Below are 14,759 nucleotides of genomic sequence, written 5' to 3' on the forward strand. Positions count from 1 at the left end.
GGGTTTCTTACATTAGATTTTTCAATTTTCTTTTTATTATATTAATAGTACCAAAATTTTTTAACTCGACAAGTGAATTAAAAATCAAATTAATTAAATATTATTAAACTATTCAATATGCTATTTAATCAATAAAATCGGTGATCCTGTGATTATTATTATTATTGTTATTATAATTAGTAAGTAAGTTGAAAAAAGATTTCAAATTGGATTTGAAGCCAAAAGTTCTGCACAGATCAAATCATCAACTTGCAAACCAGCGTCATCTTTCCACTGGGGTCAAAATTAATGAAGAAAGAGACCACTGGGGTCAAAATTAATAAAGAAAGAAAGCATAAAGATTTTGTTGTCGTTGTTGTTTTTAAATAAGGATTTTGTTGTTGCATTCACTTTCACTATTCACAAGCATCAGAAATTATTAAGTGGTTGGACTCATTCTAATTATATTATGCTATTTTATTAAATATAATATATTATTTATGACTTTTTAAAAAATTAATAAAGTTAAATTTCAAATTGATAATTTATTTGCTACCAAATCAATTTCTAATTTAATCCATGTAATATTATTTTTAATTTTCTTCTACAGAATAATTATATTATTTACTTTATTTAACTTTAATTTTAAAAAATAACAAATTCAAATATATATATATATATATATTCTAAATATACCATAAAAAACTTTATTATGTATTTTATATCCTAACCAATATAAATATACACACACTAATATGATAATTTGAGAGGGATGCCTATTTATTTTTATTTTTTACTTTTGAAAACAAAGGAATATTTTTTTATACTTCCCTTTCTGTTGCTACTATTTTACAAGAAAAATATAATATATATATATATATATATTGCCTATACTAATTTTTCCAAAATGCTTATAAGAATAAAGCACTAGTATATATAATGTTTTTATTTTCTTTAAATAAATTAATAAATTCATATTAAAAAAATTGATTGATTTCTTTTAGATGAAATATGAAATATTAAAAGAATTTGATTTGTTAATAAATAATTTATCAATTTAGAATTTAATTATATTGAATTTTAACGATGACATAAATGATATATCATATTTGATAAACTAGCATGATATAATTAGATGGGTCTAATTTCTCAATAAGCACGGGTCGTCTAGAAAAATTCATAATCAATGCTAACGGTGACTCTGATAAGAAATACAAGTATTTTTTTTTTACTATTCAACTGTATACTACATTATTAAATGTTGAAATTATTCTATCAATTAATATTTATTATTATTGTTTTTATTCTTATTCTTGTTCTTATTTCATCTCCATGCTATAGTCCAGTGGGCTTTGCTAAATTTCGGGACTAGGGAGGCGTTTGTTTTTCAGAGATCAGAGGGAGGGGGGGGGAGGGGAAGGGCTTTGATCTGCTGCTCTTATGAACTCCACTAGAAATATTGAAAAGCATAAGATTTTTTAGCCAAAAAACCAACAAAAAAAATAAGCAGAAGGAAAAGAAGGGGGGGAAAAAAAAAAGAAAAAAAAGCGCGTCAAAGAAACGGACTAAAACAACAGAAAATTCTCCAACCATGGAAACATCTTTAGGTGTAAACAAAGAAAGTTAGCTTAATTTGTCCCTCTAATTAAAAGTTACCTTAATTTGTCCTTCCATGACAAATAATTAGAGCGCTTCTGGTTATTGTTGGGGATGGCTGATGATGGTGAGACCTTCTCTACCATGACATTGCCATTGCTGTCAATTTTGTATGAAACTTCTAATCCTTCCACTATCAGGTGATATATTATTTTGCCAGACGAAAGAAGAGACAGCTCGGCTGTATTGCTATGAGGTTCCTCATCTCTGTCATCCTCAGAATCCAAAGTTTTTTCGAAACCTTTACCATTTTCTGTCCTAATAAGGGAGTTGTGAGGTCGATTTCGTTGAGACACTGATCGAATATCCCATGAAAGCACCTGCTTTATCAGGCTTTGAAACTCATCAGCAGAAGCATAGAGTGACTTCTTTCCCTGGATTAAACCATATACATGATCAACTTGTAATGATAAATATAAAGATAAAATATACATATAAGCTAGTCCTTTGCAGTTAGTATATGACATAGTATCAACATCTAAGAAGCAAAAAAAGGATTAGTAATAGGATAGATACAGCACGCAGGCTTACTGAAAATAAAGGTAAACAGGAACATAGAGCTTCTAGACATCGTTGTTAATCATCCAGAATGAGGATCACAACAACAACACAGTGAAGAATTTTCCAAAAGTCAATGGACTAACAGAGTGAGGCCTAGAGACCAAGTTTTATGAAGAATATGAGCGGTAATGAAAACAAGTAGCAATGAAGAAACTATACAGAAGTTTTTCTAGTTTCTGTAGATGAGGTCAACAAAATCCAACAATTGGAATGTGTTTTAAGCATTGGAGATTGATCGTGTGTATGATCTAAAGATTTCAAGGTCAATATAAGACAATCAGGTTCCTGATATTATCAAGTTATAACTTATATCCTGATTCACAATGAGTTTCTGGGCCTAGATTTTGTATTCCCACCATGTGTCCTCTTGCTATAAAAGAATTGATTCTTTCTCATGGTACTACAAGAAGCTTGGACAGCTAGCATGTTATTTTATCAATTTCCCCAAAAAAAAATAAAAAATAAAAAGCGGTAAGTACATGAAACAAAGTGAAAGCAGACCCCAATTCAAATAAAAGTAAGTGATCCACAAGCTTGAGAATCCAAGTAAGGATTGGACTACTCACAGTTATTTCCCAACAATCAGCAAGTGTGGAAGTGAAATTCTCAGAGAAGCTTACAGAAGCTACCACTAATAAATTGTCCGCCTGCGCAAACAAGAGAATCAAGGCAAGGGAGTGAATGATATAAAAAATAAAATGAATCTACATAGACATCTTTAGTTTACAGGGAAGATTCCTTTGAGGAGATCATAGTTTCATAACAATTACAATTTATTACTTCATAGATTAACCGGTGACAACTAGTGCTATCGACAAGACTTCGTGGAATCACATAATATAAATTTCTTATCATTTGAAAACCGAACCCAAATCCATATTAACAAGCAGTGTAGAACCAGCTCTTTCGTTGGCAGTGAAAAAATTTTGGTGTGCCAGGTGCAATATTAAGACTAGCCACACACAATACTAAATCTCCACATTTAACAACTAATTATATTCATTAATGAAGTGGAAGTTATTTACATACTCGTGACAAAAGTAACAAACTGAAACCTTAGAAACAAACATAGATTTTTAATATACTGAAAAGCAATAGAAGTAATACCGTTAACCACTCAGGTATTGTTGCTCCTTGGATGCTGTCACAGTAGGGAAGATAAGGTTTCACATCAAGTACTGGCTGATGATAAAGTACAAACAAGGAACAAGATATCACAATCAAATATCAGTGCCATAAAAAGCAAACAATCAACGAACACACAGTTTTCTATATACTGCAGCTTTAGGGATAGAAAAGAAAACTTACCGTCCCATCAACCAGATCCACGCCAGAGAGTAGAAGCATATGCCCTTGTATTGCCTCCACCTAAAGTACATAGAACACTATTATTAACACAATATCTTCACTTTGCATTGCATACTTCTTTTTTCCAAGCAAACTCTTAATTTTCTAATTGTAATATAGGAAAAAACACCAAATGGTATAAGATTTCATGAAATGGACTGGATATGAGATAAATAATAATAATTTTGGAAGAAACCAATCTGATGAACAATAGGAATAAAAGCTTGTTCATATTTCCAATTTATTCTCAATGCACCAATCAACCACACAGCGAGAGAAGCAAATGAAATGCATATATCAGTAGCATGCATCAGGTACAGATGAGAATCCATTTTCCAATGCTATCCTATCCTCCTTTAACCAACCAGGTTACTAAATTTATTAACAGTGAACAAGAGCTACAACTCAAAGGAGAGGAAGTTCCAGTTCAAAAGAGTTATTCAACAAGTCTACGAATGGATTATTTTTAATCTTTGTTTTTATCATAGAGATCAGTTTCTTGAGATAATTAAATCCAAGTTTCCAAAAATATAAACCAAAGGGTTATATTCCAAAAAAACATCCTATGACAAGTCTGACATTTCGATTTCTCATATCAAAGAGGAACCAATCAATCTCTTGCAGACCTAAGCCATACGACTATCCATTGCTATTCATCTCTCCCAACCTACCATTTATGCATCTACTTGGCACCTATCAAAAGGAAGTCATATCCATCGAATCCCATTGAAACAGCAGGTAGGGGACCAGATATCGAATCTTTACTTCTCCTCCAGTGTCATAAAATTAGTCTCGGGCCAAAAACTGACAGGTTTACAATTATATCAACATGCAAAACACAACGATTCACGGGTAATATGTGTCTTTACCTTTGCAACAGTGAGCCCAATGGGGCAAGGCCGATGTGGAGACCGTGTTGCAAATACTCCCATCCTTTCACCTTTCAATCTCGGCACTCTCACCTATCCATCCAGCCAACCCTTAAAAGAATTTTATATAAACATATAAGAACACCTAAAAAAAAAAAACTAAGTCTAAGCAAATAAATATAGCACCAGCCAAGAGGCACAAACCTTTGCCTTGAACTTCGACTTAGTTGGGTCCTTCCAAAGCTTCTCAAGATCAGTATTTAGATGAAAGACACATACAATCCAGCAATGAGAATATTGCTCAAGACCCTCAAGGGCTGCTGGAGGAACACGAGACAAATCAAAGACCAAGCATGCCCTAGCAAGAGGTACAAGTAAAGGTTGCCTAGGTGTCCCATTCCTGCAAAAAGTGAAAAAAATATTGCTTCATCAGTGAAATTTTAACTAGTTTGAATCACAAAAAAAAAAAAAAAAAAAAAAAAAAACTTTTTTTTTTTTTTTAATTGAAACTACCTGGTAGAGAAACACGAGTGTATGATACCAATGGGTGTCATTGGATAAGAAGTCACCTCAAGATTGTCAAACTTTGGTTGAACCAGTGATTTCCTTAAAGCCTAAATTTTTTTACACATAATACATTTTTAAATTAATTAAAAAAAAACCAGCAGATGTATGATACAGCTAAAGACGATAAAAAAAAAAAAAAAAAAAAATGGTTTCAATGAAAGAAGAAATCTGTAAACCTGCTGAGCCCGAATTCGACCTTGTCTCTCCGCAGCACATTTCTCAAAGGAGGATTGGAGAGACTTTTCCAACTCTTTGACCTTGGATTCCAAATCCCTAGATTTTCTCCTCCAGAAATGCACTGTTATTATGAAGAAGTTAAAGAAAATCAGTTAATTTAGCTTCAACAATATATATATATATATATATATATATATATATACACTAGCAGGTAATTTGAATTTCAATATTTTGAGAGTGTGAATACCAGAGAAGGCTGCGGAGGCAGAAAGAGCTGCAACCACAAACACTATGGCGGCTTTGAAGCCAGCCCCTTCCCCAGCAGCCATGCTCATACTCCAAACAACTCCTGACACTGTTTTCCTGCGTTGTGTATTGTATTCCGACCAAAAACGAAAATTGTCAAAAAAAATACATTTAACCCTTTCCTAACCAACGATCAAAATTTAGATAGAAAAATATGGAAATTTTTTAAAAATATTGATAAAATTTTTTAAAAATAATATAAATTTATTTTTAAAAAATTTAAATTTTTGTTAAAATTTTAAAATTAATTTATTTAATTAATTAGTTATCAAAATAATTATAAAAATATTAAATAGATATTATATTTTTTTAAATAATTTAATTTATAATAAATAGTAATAAAAAAATTTATATTTGATATAAATTATTTATTAATTTTATTTTTATTATTCAATATTTAAAAAATAATTAAAATATATAAAAAAAACTACCACTAAAACTAATTTGACAAAAATAAATAAACATCAATAATATTTATAAATTTTTTAAAAAATTTATTGATATTTAAAAAAATTTTATAAAAAATTTTAAAAATTTCAATAAGTATTATAAAAATTTTATCAATTTTCATTTAAATCTAAATTTTTTTTTATATTTTAAAAAATTTTCAATAGAAATTTTAGATATTTAAAACTTTGTTTCTAACTACAGTAAATATTACCCTTTTGTTAGTTTTTCAATACTATCTACATTTTCAATATAATCTTTTAATATCTTATTTTTCTAATATAATATTATTTTTTAAAATTTTGAACAATAAAATTAAAATTTAATCTATTTATGTTTATTTGACCTTTTTTTCACTTTCATAAATTTCTTTTTACTCCTAAATACTTTAAAAGAAAAGGATTAGTAACAAATTATATATATAACTATGATCATCTTAAACACAACTTTAAAAATTAAAAAATTATTTATATCAAATTCATTTAAAACTATTTTTTTCTTCAAAGAAAAAAAAACAATTTATCATGAGTTGCTTTTTGTTTTTTTGTTTTTTTTGGGGAAAACTCATTATGAGTTATTAAATTATTTTCATTATTTTAAAAGAATTTTATTAAATAAAAAATAAATAGGTCAAAATTTAATTTTATTGCTAAAAGTTTTAAAAATTAATGGTTTATTGAAATGAAAGTTAGGTGCTGTATTGATATTTTTCATAATAAAAATGTAATAATATTAAAAAAAATACAAAATAAAAAGAGCTATAGTGATATTTACCTTTCAAATTATTAAAATATTATTACACATTTTGCATATTATTTCCACCTTTTGAATTTCTTTTTTTTTTTATCATTTTAGTCCAATTAATTGGCATATATATATATATATATATGTATACCAATTAAAAATAAAATATAATAGTTTTCAATAGGAAGTTGTTAATTATGTATGGTAAATTTGATTAAATTCATTTATGCAAAATGCATAATTTAACTAAATTGATTATAAAAAAAAAAAAAAAAAACAATAATCTAAGAGGCAATATGACTGCTGTAATTTGGATTGTAAAAATTTGTAAAATGCAGTATAGTTTAGAAAGACTAAAATGTATTTAACCCTAATATAAAATTAAAACTATTGTCAAGATTATAACTCAATCAAACTTTAAATATAATAATAATAATAATAAATCAACAAACCTTTTATTCCAAAAAAAATATAACTTTTTAGAAGAGAGAAAAAAGAATATATGTATATAAATATATATATTATATAGACATACAGAATAGTTTTACGTTATAGACCGTCTGTATACGGACCTCATCAAAAACCGATATTTTTTAGAAAAAATTGCTGTGTGTGCTGTGTACATATATACAGCAAAATCGATATTTTTTTTTTTCAAAAAACGTTGACTTTTGATATGATACGCATGCAAACAGTCCATACCATAGAATATCCCAAAACATATATACATATATATATTATTACTTAGAAGAATATCATTGAATGATTTTGAGACAACTATTACTTTTTATGTATGTATTATGCTAACACAATATTAAATAAATATTACCAAAAAAAACAATTTTAAGCAAAATGATTAAATACTTTATTGGACATTTAGAGGCCCAAATTTGTGATGGGCCATTGATCCTCATAGTGTGAGCTGTGAGCTGGACTAGGCAAAAAGGTAGAGCCAAGAGATACAATGATCCAAGAGACTTTAGTACAGAAATTATCACAAATTAATCTAATAAATTTCTTTTGATAAATTACTAATCTAATACTCTTTTTTTAATCATTACTAATCTTATACTTTGTTATGAAGAATCTCAATATAAATAAACATATGTTCCTCTAGGGTTTACCACCTTAAAATTAAAATAAATAAACACGCATATAGTTGTGCAAAAGAATTTATTGAAATTATAAACGAACCCAAAAATTGAAAGGCAATCCAATTTTCTTTGTGCATTAGTGGTCTGTACAAAGAAAATAAGGCCATGAGGCCCAATAGTATGAACCTGGTGAAATTTTTAAGATGTGCTTGGACTTTATACAAAAAGATACACTGTATCACATGTACCTCTTAGCTGTGACGTTCTATATGAACAAGTAAGATTAATAATAAAGGGCAAAATCCATGAAAATTTACTGCTTATTGCTCCATTTTTCCAATTCACGAGAGAGAGAGATACAAATAAGGAAAAATTAAATAGGCAGTGAACAAGTTGATATTTCAGGTCAAAATCTGCCAGCTCCACCATATGATGGGCAAAAAAGGGCTACAAGATTCGGATCCATTTGTAACCTACAAAAAGATCCTTAATTTTCTTCATATGTGTGTATCTATTCGCTTTCCTAATGCTAAATTCTTAATTGAATTTTATCTTACAACTAGAGATATAGGATTGGATATTGTTGGGAAGATGTGCAACATTCTATAAGATCTCTCGCCCATATATCACCCATATGTACATTTGAAGCGACTCTCTTACCCATATTTGATTATATATCCAACTTTCTGCAAACCCAATTGGGCATGGATGGATATCTATGCCAGATATATATTTATCTATAAATATATATATATATATATATGTAAATCATATTCCCTAATATTTTAATGCACTAAAAATCTTCACACCTTTTTAAGCTGAGAAAATATATATAATAATCATTTATGTGGTGGGTTGCCTCTTTTAATTTATTAATTAAAGCTCCCCACTTGGAATAAATTTATTGTCCTATGCACAGCACCACCTAATTTAATTTTATTATTAACTATTTAAAGATAAAATTGATAAATTATATATGATAATACTAATTTAAAATATTTTTTATTTTTATTTTAAATAATAATTTTTTTAATAAAAGTTAATTAAATTTTTACATGGTGTTTAAATAATACTAATTTTTTTTTTAAAAATCAAAAATTATATATATATATTTTTATCTTTATTTAATTTTATGCCATATCAATATTTATCACAATAAGCTGTATTAGGTAGCTTATTATATTAAAACTCTATATACATATATTTTGACCATTGGAAAATTAACAGAAAAAGTATTAGAATCCGACTGATGAAATGTAAGGATATCAAGATTTTTACCCAAAAGAAGGAAACAAAAAAAAAAAGGGAGGATTTGGGGATGATAGAGACTCACCTAATTTAGCCTAATAAACAATATTGTAAAAGGGCATTAAAAAAAAAAAAAAAAAGACTCAAAATGTGCTGGGTTGCTTATATTCCAATATATCCACTTATTGTAATCTTGAAAGCAATTCTTTTTTGAAAAGATATATAGACCCTCCTCATCAGTGAAAAAAGTACCAAACTGGCTAAGACCCACTAAACAATTGTGAAGAAAAGGTGAGGGAAAAGTTAATTGAATTATTAGTTTTAAATGTGGATGAGAGGGAACAGGTAAGCATGGTGGTCAGAAAGCCTGCATATCTACAAAAAGATGAGCAAGAAAAAGGCATGTTGTGCTTTGTCATATACTTGTCTTTGCCTCATAAAAATCCAAAATCTCTCATTCCGATTTATTCATTCAAAATTATCTTCCTCAAATAAAATAATTGTTTAGAGATAAAAGAATCAAAACCATATTTGTTAATAAAATAATAAATAGAAAAGGAATATTGGTGCTCTAGTAAAAAAAATAATAATAATAATTTAAGCAATGGAAAATAAATTGATTATAGATCCCCACCTTTTTCAACCTAGCTACTTTTTATCTTTTTTCCCACTAAAATAATTCAGAGACCCAGGAACGCTTCAGATGTCAGCATCTTCTTTTTAAAGGTATTGGAGAAAAAGTTGATGCATTCAGTATTTCTTCCAAGACAATCCTTTTCTTTTTAAGGGGTTTAGGTAAGCCAAGTTGGACCCTACATAAAGAGTGAGAGTTATAATGGTTGTATATATATACATATTAATTATATATATAAAATATATAATATATAGGTGGGTGGGAGTTGATTGTGGACTTTGATCTCTTCCTTTTTAGAACATGACAAAAGCAAAACAGTAACCAAAGTAGGTTAAAAGCCTCTGCTTAACTAATACAAACTATGTTACATCCTTTTTTGTTTCTTTTGTCTTATATTGAATTTTAAGGAAATTATCCTAACTATTGCATTTATCATTTAGGCCACCTTTTCCACTTTTTCAAATCATTCTCTTAGACCTAGCTAGTTGCATTTTACTTGTATATATGTTATCATCCCCATTCACCATGCATACAACAAAAAACATACATAATTTAACATACATACATAACATACATACATACATACATACATAAATATCCATGTATACTATAATGCATACAACAAATATATATAGAATAAGTCGCATATTAGAAAATTTCTAATTTAGTTAAATCCAAAATAGTTATATAGGAAATATTTCTTAGTTGATTACATTATTAATTATTATTTGAATTTAAATTTTACAAATTTGAAATTACATGCTGCAACCTTTTACTCATGTATACCATAAAACAAGAAAAAGTGCTTGCAGGCATGAGATTAGTAATTAACTCAATCACTCAATTGTAAATAAGCAAAATCATTATAAAAAAAATTAATAAAAAACAAAAACAACTCGCAAAATTGGTGCTAATAATGCAATTAGTCCTGTTTTGATGAGGAATAATCTTATAAATCATGTGACGTATTGCATTGCAGGTTGACAGGTCATAATTTTTGAATCGACCAAATATTCTGCTTGACAATAATGTTGCGCATATTGTTAGCTATATTGTATATATAATCAGCTTAGCGGAAAAAAATCATTCAGTCTTTATATTTATGGATTTAGGAGTTGAGATTCGAATTTTAACAAGCTCCGTTATTACCTCAGATGATCTTATGCCGTAATGCCATGTGATGCAGAACTACGGCCTGATGTCTATTATACTACAAAGAGATATCTTTTTATTTTAAGCAAAAATTGTATATATAATCAAATATTATATAATTCAGGTTCGGTTAATGACAAAATCACCCATATAGAATTCATCAACAACAACAACAAAAAAAAGAAAAAAGAAAAAAAGAATCGCCCATATATCAGAAAATTAAAATGGAAAAAAACAAAACAGAAAAAGAAGAAAGAAAAAAGGGAAGTGAATTTGGTAAAGCCAAAGTAATAAATCTTTATATATATATATATATATAGAAAAGGTAGGGAGGGGTAGGGAGGGTCTCAATCAGCTTTAATACGAGGAGAGAAAGTAATGGTTCACACTAGTCTCTTTGTTTGGCTTTAGAAAAAGGTATTATGCAAAGCATGGAAATTTCGTGGTAAAGTTATGCACCGGCCTTTGGGGAACCTCCTTTTTTAACGGTTGAAAAGTGGTTGGGTGGTCGAATCAAAAAGTGCGGGTTCGAGTCATTTGGACCATTTCCATGCCAAACCTATCGAGTGTGAGCCGCCGACACGCATGGTCTTAACCCACTTTTTTATTTCCTTTCTTTTCCTCTTATATATATATATGTGTGTGTGTGTGTGTGTGTGTGTATCTGCTTTCTGATCTGCCTTTTAACTCCTTTACTTTTTTGACTAACTACTACTACTACTACCCCATCCTTAACCCCCTTTTGAGATAGGACTTTATGGTGTAAATGTTGGGATAGTGGAAATACATCCCTATACAATGCAATCATTATCAATTTAATTTTATGTCTTATATGTGTGTGTGTGTGTGTGTGCGCGCGTGTGTGCGCGCTTAATTAATTAACTTTAGCAGCCTCGAGAAATGTTAATCAATTAAGCCATGGTACTCTTCTTGTTAATTATCAAATCCCTACCACATTCTAGGTCATTTATTTAGTCATAGCTTCTTGGATTACTTTTTATATAAAGTCACATAAATTATTTGAGTTTTTAGAAATATTACCTATACGCACGGCTATATGTTTGAGTTTAAATCATCAGTAGCCAGTTATGCATATATACTTAATTAGATTGGTAGTTATTGTTAAAGTTCGTATAAATATATAAAATTGTTTGGCCTCCCAGTTGGGTTATGCTTTTAGAAATAGTGATGATAATTCAAGTGAAATTCAGAGCCATAATAAATGAAAGAGCTCAATTATGGTAGAACAATATCAAAATTATTGTTAGATTTGAACTCTAAATTTGAAAATGTATTTTCAATAGAAATGGCAACTGAGTCAAGTTTATCTGAATCTGAATAAACCCAACCTCATCCAATAACAACCCATCCCTATTGAAATCCAATCTAGTTTTAATGTTAATCAAGTTTTGCCTAACCCTTGCCATGCTAGCTTGACCTGACTCGATAGATTTTGTTAAGAAAAATTTAAAATTATCACATCTTGCCTTTAAAATATCCAAATAAATATTGAGTAAACTCGAACTTGAACCCGATCCGAATTTGAAATGGGCACAAATATTATAAATCCAACTTGACCCAAAATCCCATTTTATAATTTTCCATATACCCACTCGATTAGGTTGGACTTGACCCGATCCGACCGATTGTAATTCTTAATTTTTAACGGTTTTACTATTTGATTAAGAAAACTAGTATTTCAAATGTAAAGGGAGCTTAATTAAACTTTAGTAACATCCTTTTGAATCTTTAAAGATGGCCCGACTTACACATGAAGAAAATGTTAAAGAAAATAGAACTATAAATATGGCCTACCAAATAAAAATTAAAATTAAAGGATTTTATCCACGTAAAAATAAAAAAGTGATAAGATAGAAAAAGAATATATATATATATATATAAATATATACTAAGATCTAAATACAAATGTACATATAGCCTACCAAATAAAAATCAAAATTGGAAGCCTTATCCACGTGAAAATAAAAAAGTGGTAAAACAGAAACCAAAAAAAAAAAAAATTTATGTACTAAGACCTAAATATAAATATAAATATGGCATATCAAATAAAAATTAAAATTAGAAAATCCTATCACATGAAAATAAAAAAGTAAAAAGACAGAAAAAGAAAAAAAATATGTACAATACCTTTGATGTGAATTGAACACATAGAATTTATACTATTTATATTGTATATATTGAAAATATATATTTATGAATCCAGTGTTGGTACTATGGTGAACTGAGAACGTGGTTAGCTGCAGGCTTTTCTTATCGTTTTGTACATACACACACACACACACACACATATTTTTTTATTCTTGATAATGGAATGCAAGATATAATAGCATCGAAAGTGTCAGTGTTTTTCCATCAGATACTGGAATGTGTTTCGAATTGATGATTGAGTTCCAAATGGAACCCACATGAGGAATCTAACACATGTATAGAATGCTATATATGCTGTACACTATACCTCGGATTCGGATAATATATGAATTTTTTCATGCCCTAAAGTTGTGGTTTATAGAAATCTGGAATCTTTTTCTTTTTATATTGTTCGCGGATCTAAATACAAGGTAAAAAGATTGAAAGGGATCGCAAAGTTTTTCGTATAAATCTTTCATATATCTTATTTACTTTCATTTAATTCTCAAACTGCAAATATACGTACACACAGATATTCAATCAATGCTAGCTTTTCAATCTTTACTTCCATATTTGATTTACTTTTTTCCTGTTGAATATATATCTAAAATCTGTCACTTGGATTTCCTTGTATATATATATATATATATATGTCTAATATATGATATAAACCCTCACACCAAATAGTTCCAGAAGGATCCAGGTCACATAGCCTTATTTTATATATATATATTATATGCACCAGACGTATATTTTTTTGGCCAGTTTGGTGAAGCAAATAATGTAAATGCATATTTGTCTTTATATGCTGAGAACAGAAAATTAACGTTTATCAAAAAAAAAAAAAAAAGAAAAAGGAGAGCAGTAAATTAACCGTATATGAATAATGAAGAGTACATGAAAGAACAGCAAAAAGCCAGGTGTCTAAGTCGTGTATATATATGCATGAAGAAGACTAGAAAGCGTCGATAAGAGGGAATTCATATGCTTGAAACACATTGGATAATTGGTTGCCACTTGGGGTAGCTTCAGGCATTCCTGTGAAGCACCAGTTAGTTTGTCTGGTTGTTTGCTGGACCAGTTAAAGATATCTATATATATACTTAGTCAATACAACTCTCTTATCATCATAGCCAATATATATGTTCTTACATGCATGTTAAATTATCTCTCTCTCTATCTCTTATCTCTCTCTCTCTATATATATATATGATAAGCATGCATGTCATGTACCATGTGATTCAATATGTAAACTATCCCATAAGAATTAACTAAAATTTCTAACAATGTACATATATTGATTTTATTAGTTAAAACATGATAATGCTACTGATTTCATAACTAAAGTCACTCTTTTCCAATATTATTGTAACAATATGCGTGGTACCAAAATTAAAATTGTGGGCAATTACCCGCATATTCACACGGTGATGTAAGTGTCCCTGGTTTAAAACAAAAGTATATTTGTTTCGTATACATATGTGATATTAATTCAACAATGCAAATATTCACATCATTTTCTTTTCTTTTTCTTTTTTTGTCAGAAATTATAATATATTTTAAATTAAAAAGAGGAGATTTAATCTAGATTTAGTTAAATTTAAGACTAAAAGGTGTATTAATTTTTAATGGTTTTACCATTCACGTCACTTATGAGTATTGATAACTAATAAATTATTTATATTTTGTTATAAATAAAGTTTGAGAGATATATGACCATATATGTATGCATGCATATATATGGTACAAAAAACAAATGTACTATATATACTATATATATGACCCCATATGCCTATGTATGTATTCTTATATTTGGTCTAGTAAAATCAT

The 14,759-nt window shown here is 28.6% G+C and overlaps 1 protein-coding gene across 1 annotated transcript; it reads right to left on the reverse strand.

Moving 5' to 3' along the window:
- Positions 1–1,545: 1,545 nt before the first annotated feature.
- LOC107414494 (uncharacterized) lies at positions 1,546–5,563 on the reverse strand. The gene is made up of 9 exons (XM_016022623.4): positions 5,404–5,563; positions 5,156–5,277; positions 4,926–5,026; positions 4,617–4,812; positions 4,413–4,505; positions 3,505–3,564; positions 3,304–3,378; positions 2,763–2,843; positions 1,546–2,009 (listed from the first exon to the last, which is right to left on the reverse strand). The coding sequence occupies exons 1-9, from the start codon at positions 5,489–5,491 to the stop codon at positions 1,632–1,634; spliced, it is 1,194 nt and encodes a 397-aa protein (XP_015878109.2). The 5' UTR covers positions 5,492–5,563; the 3' UTR covers positions 1,546–1,631.
- Between the last annotated feature and the right edge of the window lie 9,196 nt (positions 5,564–14,759).

This window comes from Ziziphus jujuba, chromosome 1 (assembly GCF_031755915.1).
Source record: "Ziziphus jujuba cultivar Dongzao chromosome 1, ASM3175591v1".
Taxonomy (NCBI): Eukaryota; Viridiplantae; Streptophyta; class Magnoliopsida; order Rosales; family Rhamnaceae; genus Ziziphus; species Ziziphus jujuba.

What these genes read in the sequence shown, in the direction of transcription:
- LOC107414494 (XM_016022623.4), bottom strand. Translation starts at nt 5,491, where the DNA reads ATGAGCATGGCTGCTGGGGAAGGGGCTGGCTTCAAAGCCGCCATAGTG. An exon ending in TGCCTCCGCAGCCTTCTCTG is followed by an intron (nt 5,278 to 5,403) that starts GTATTCACACTC and finishes TCATAATAACAG; the next exon opens with TGCATTTCTGGAGGAGAAAA. An exon ending in CTGATTGTTGGGAAATAACT is followed by an intron (nt 2,010 to 2,762) that starts GTGAGTAGTCCA and finishes GGTTTAATCCAG; the next exon opens with GGAAAGAAGTCACTCTATGC.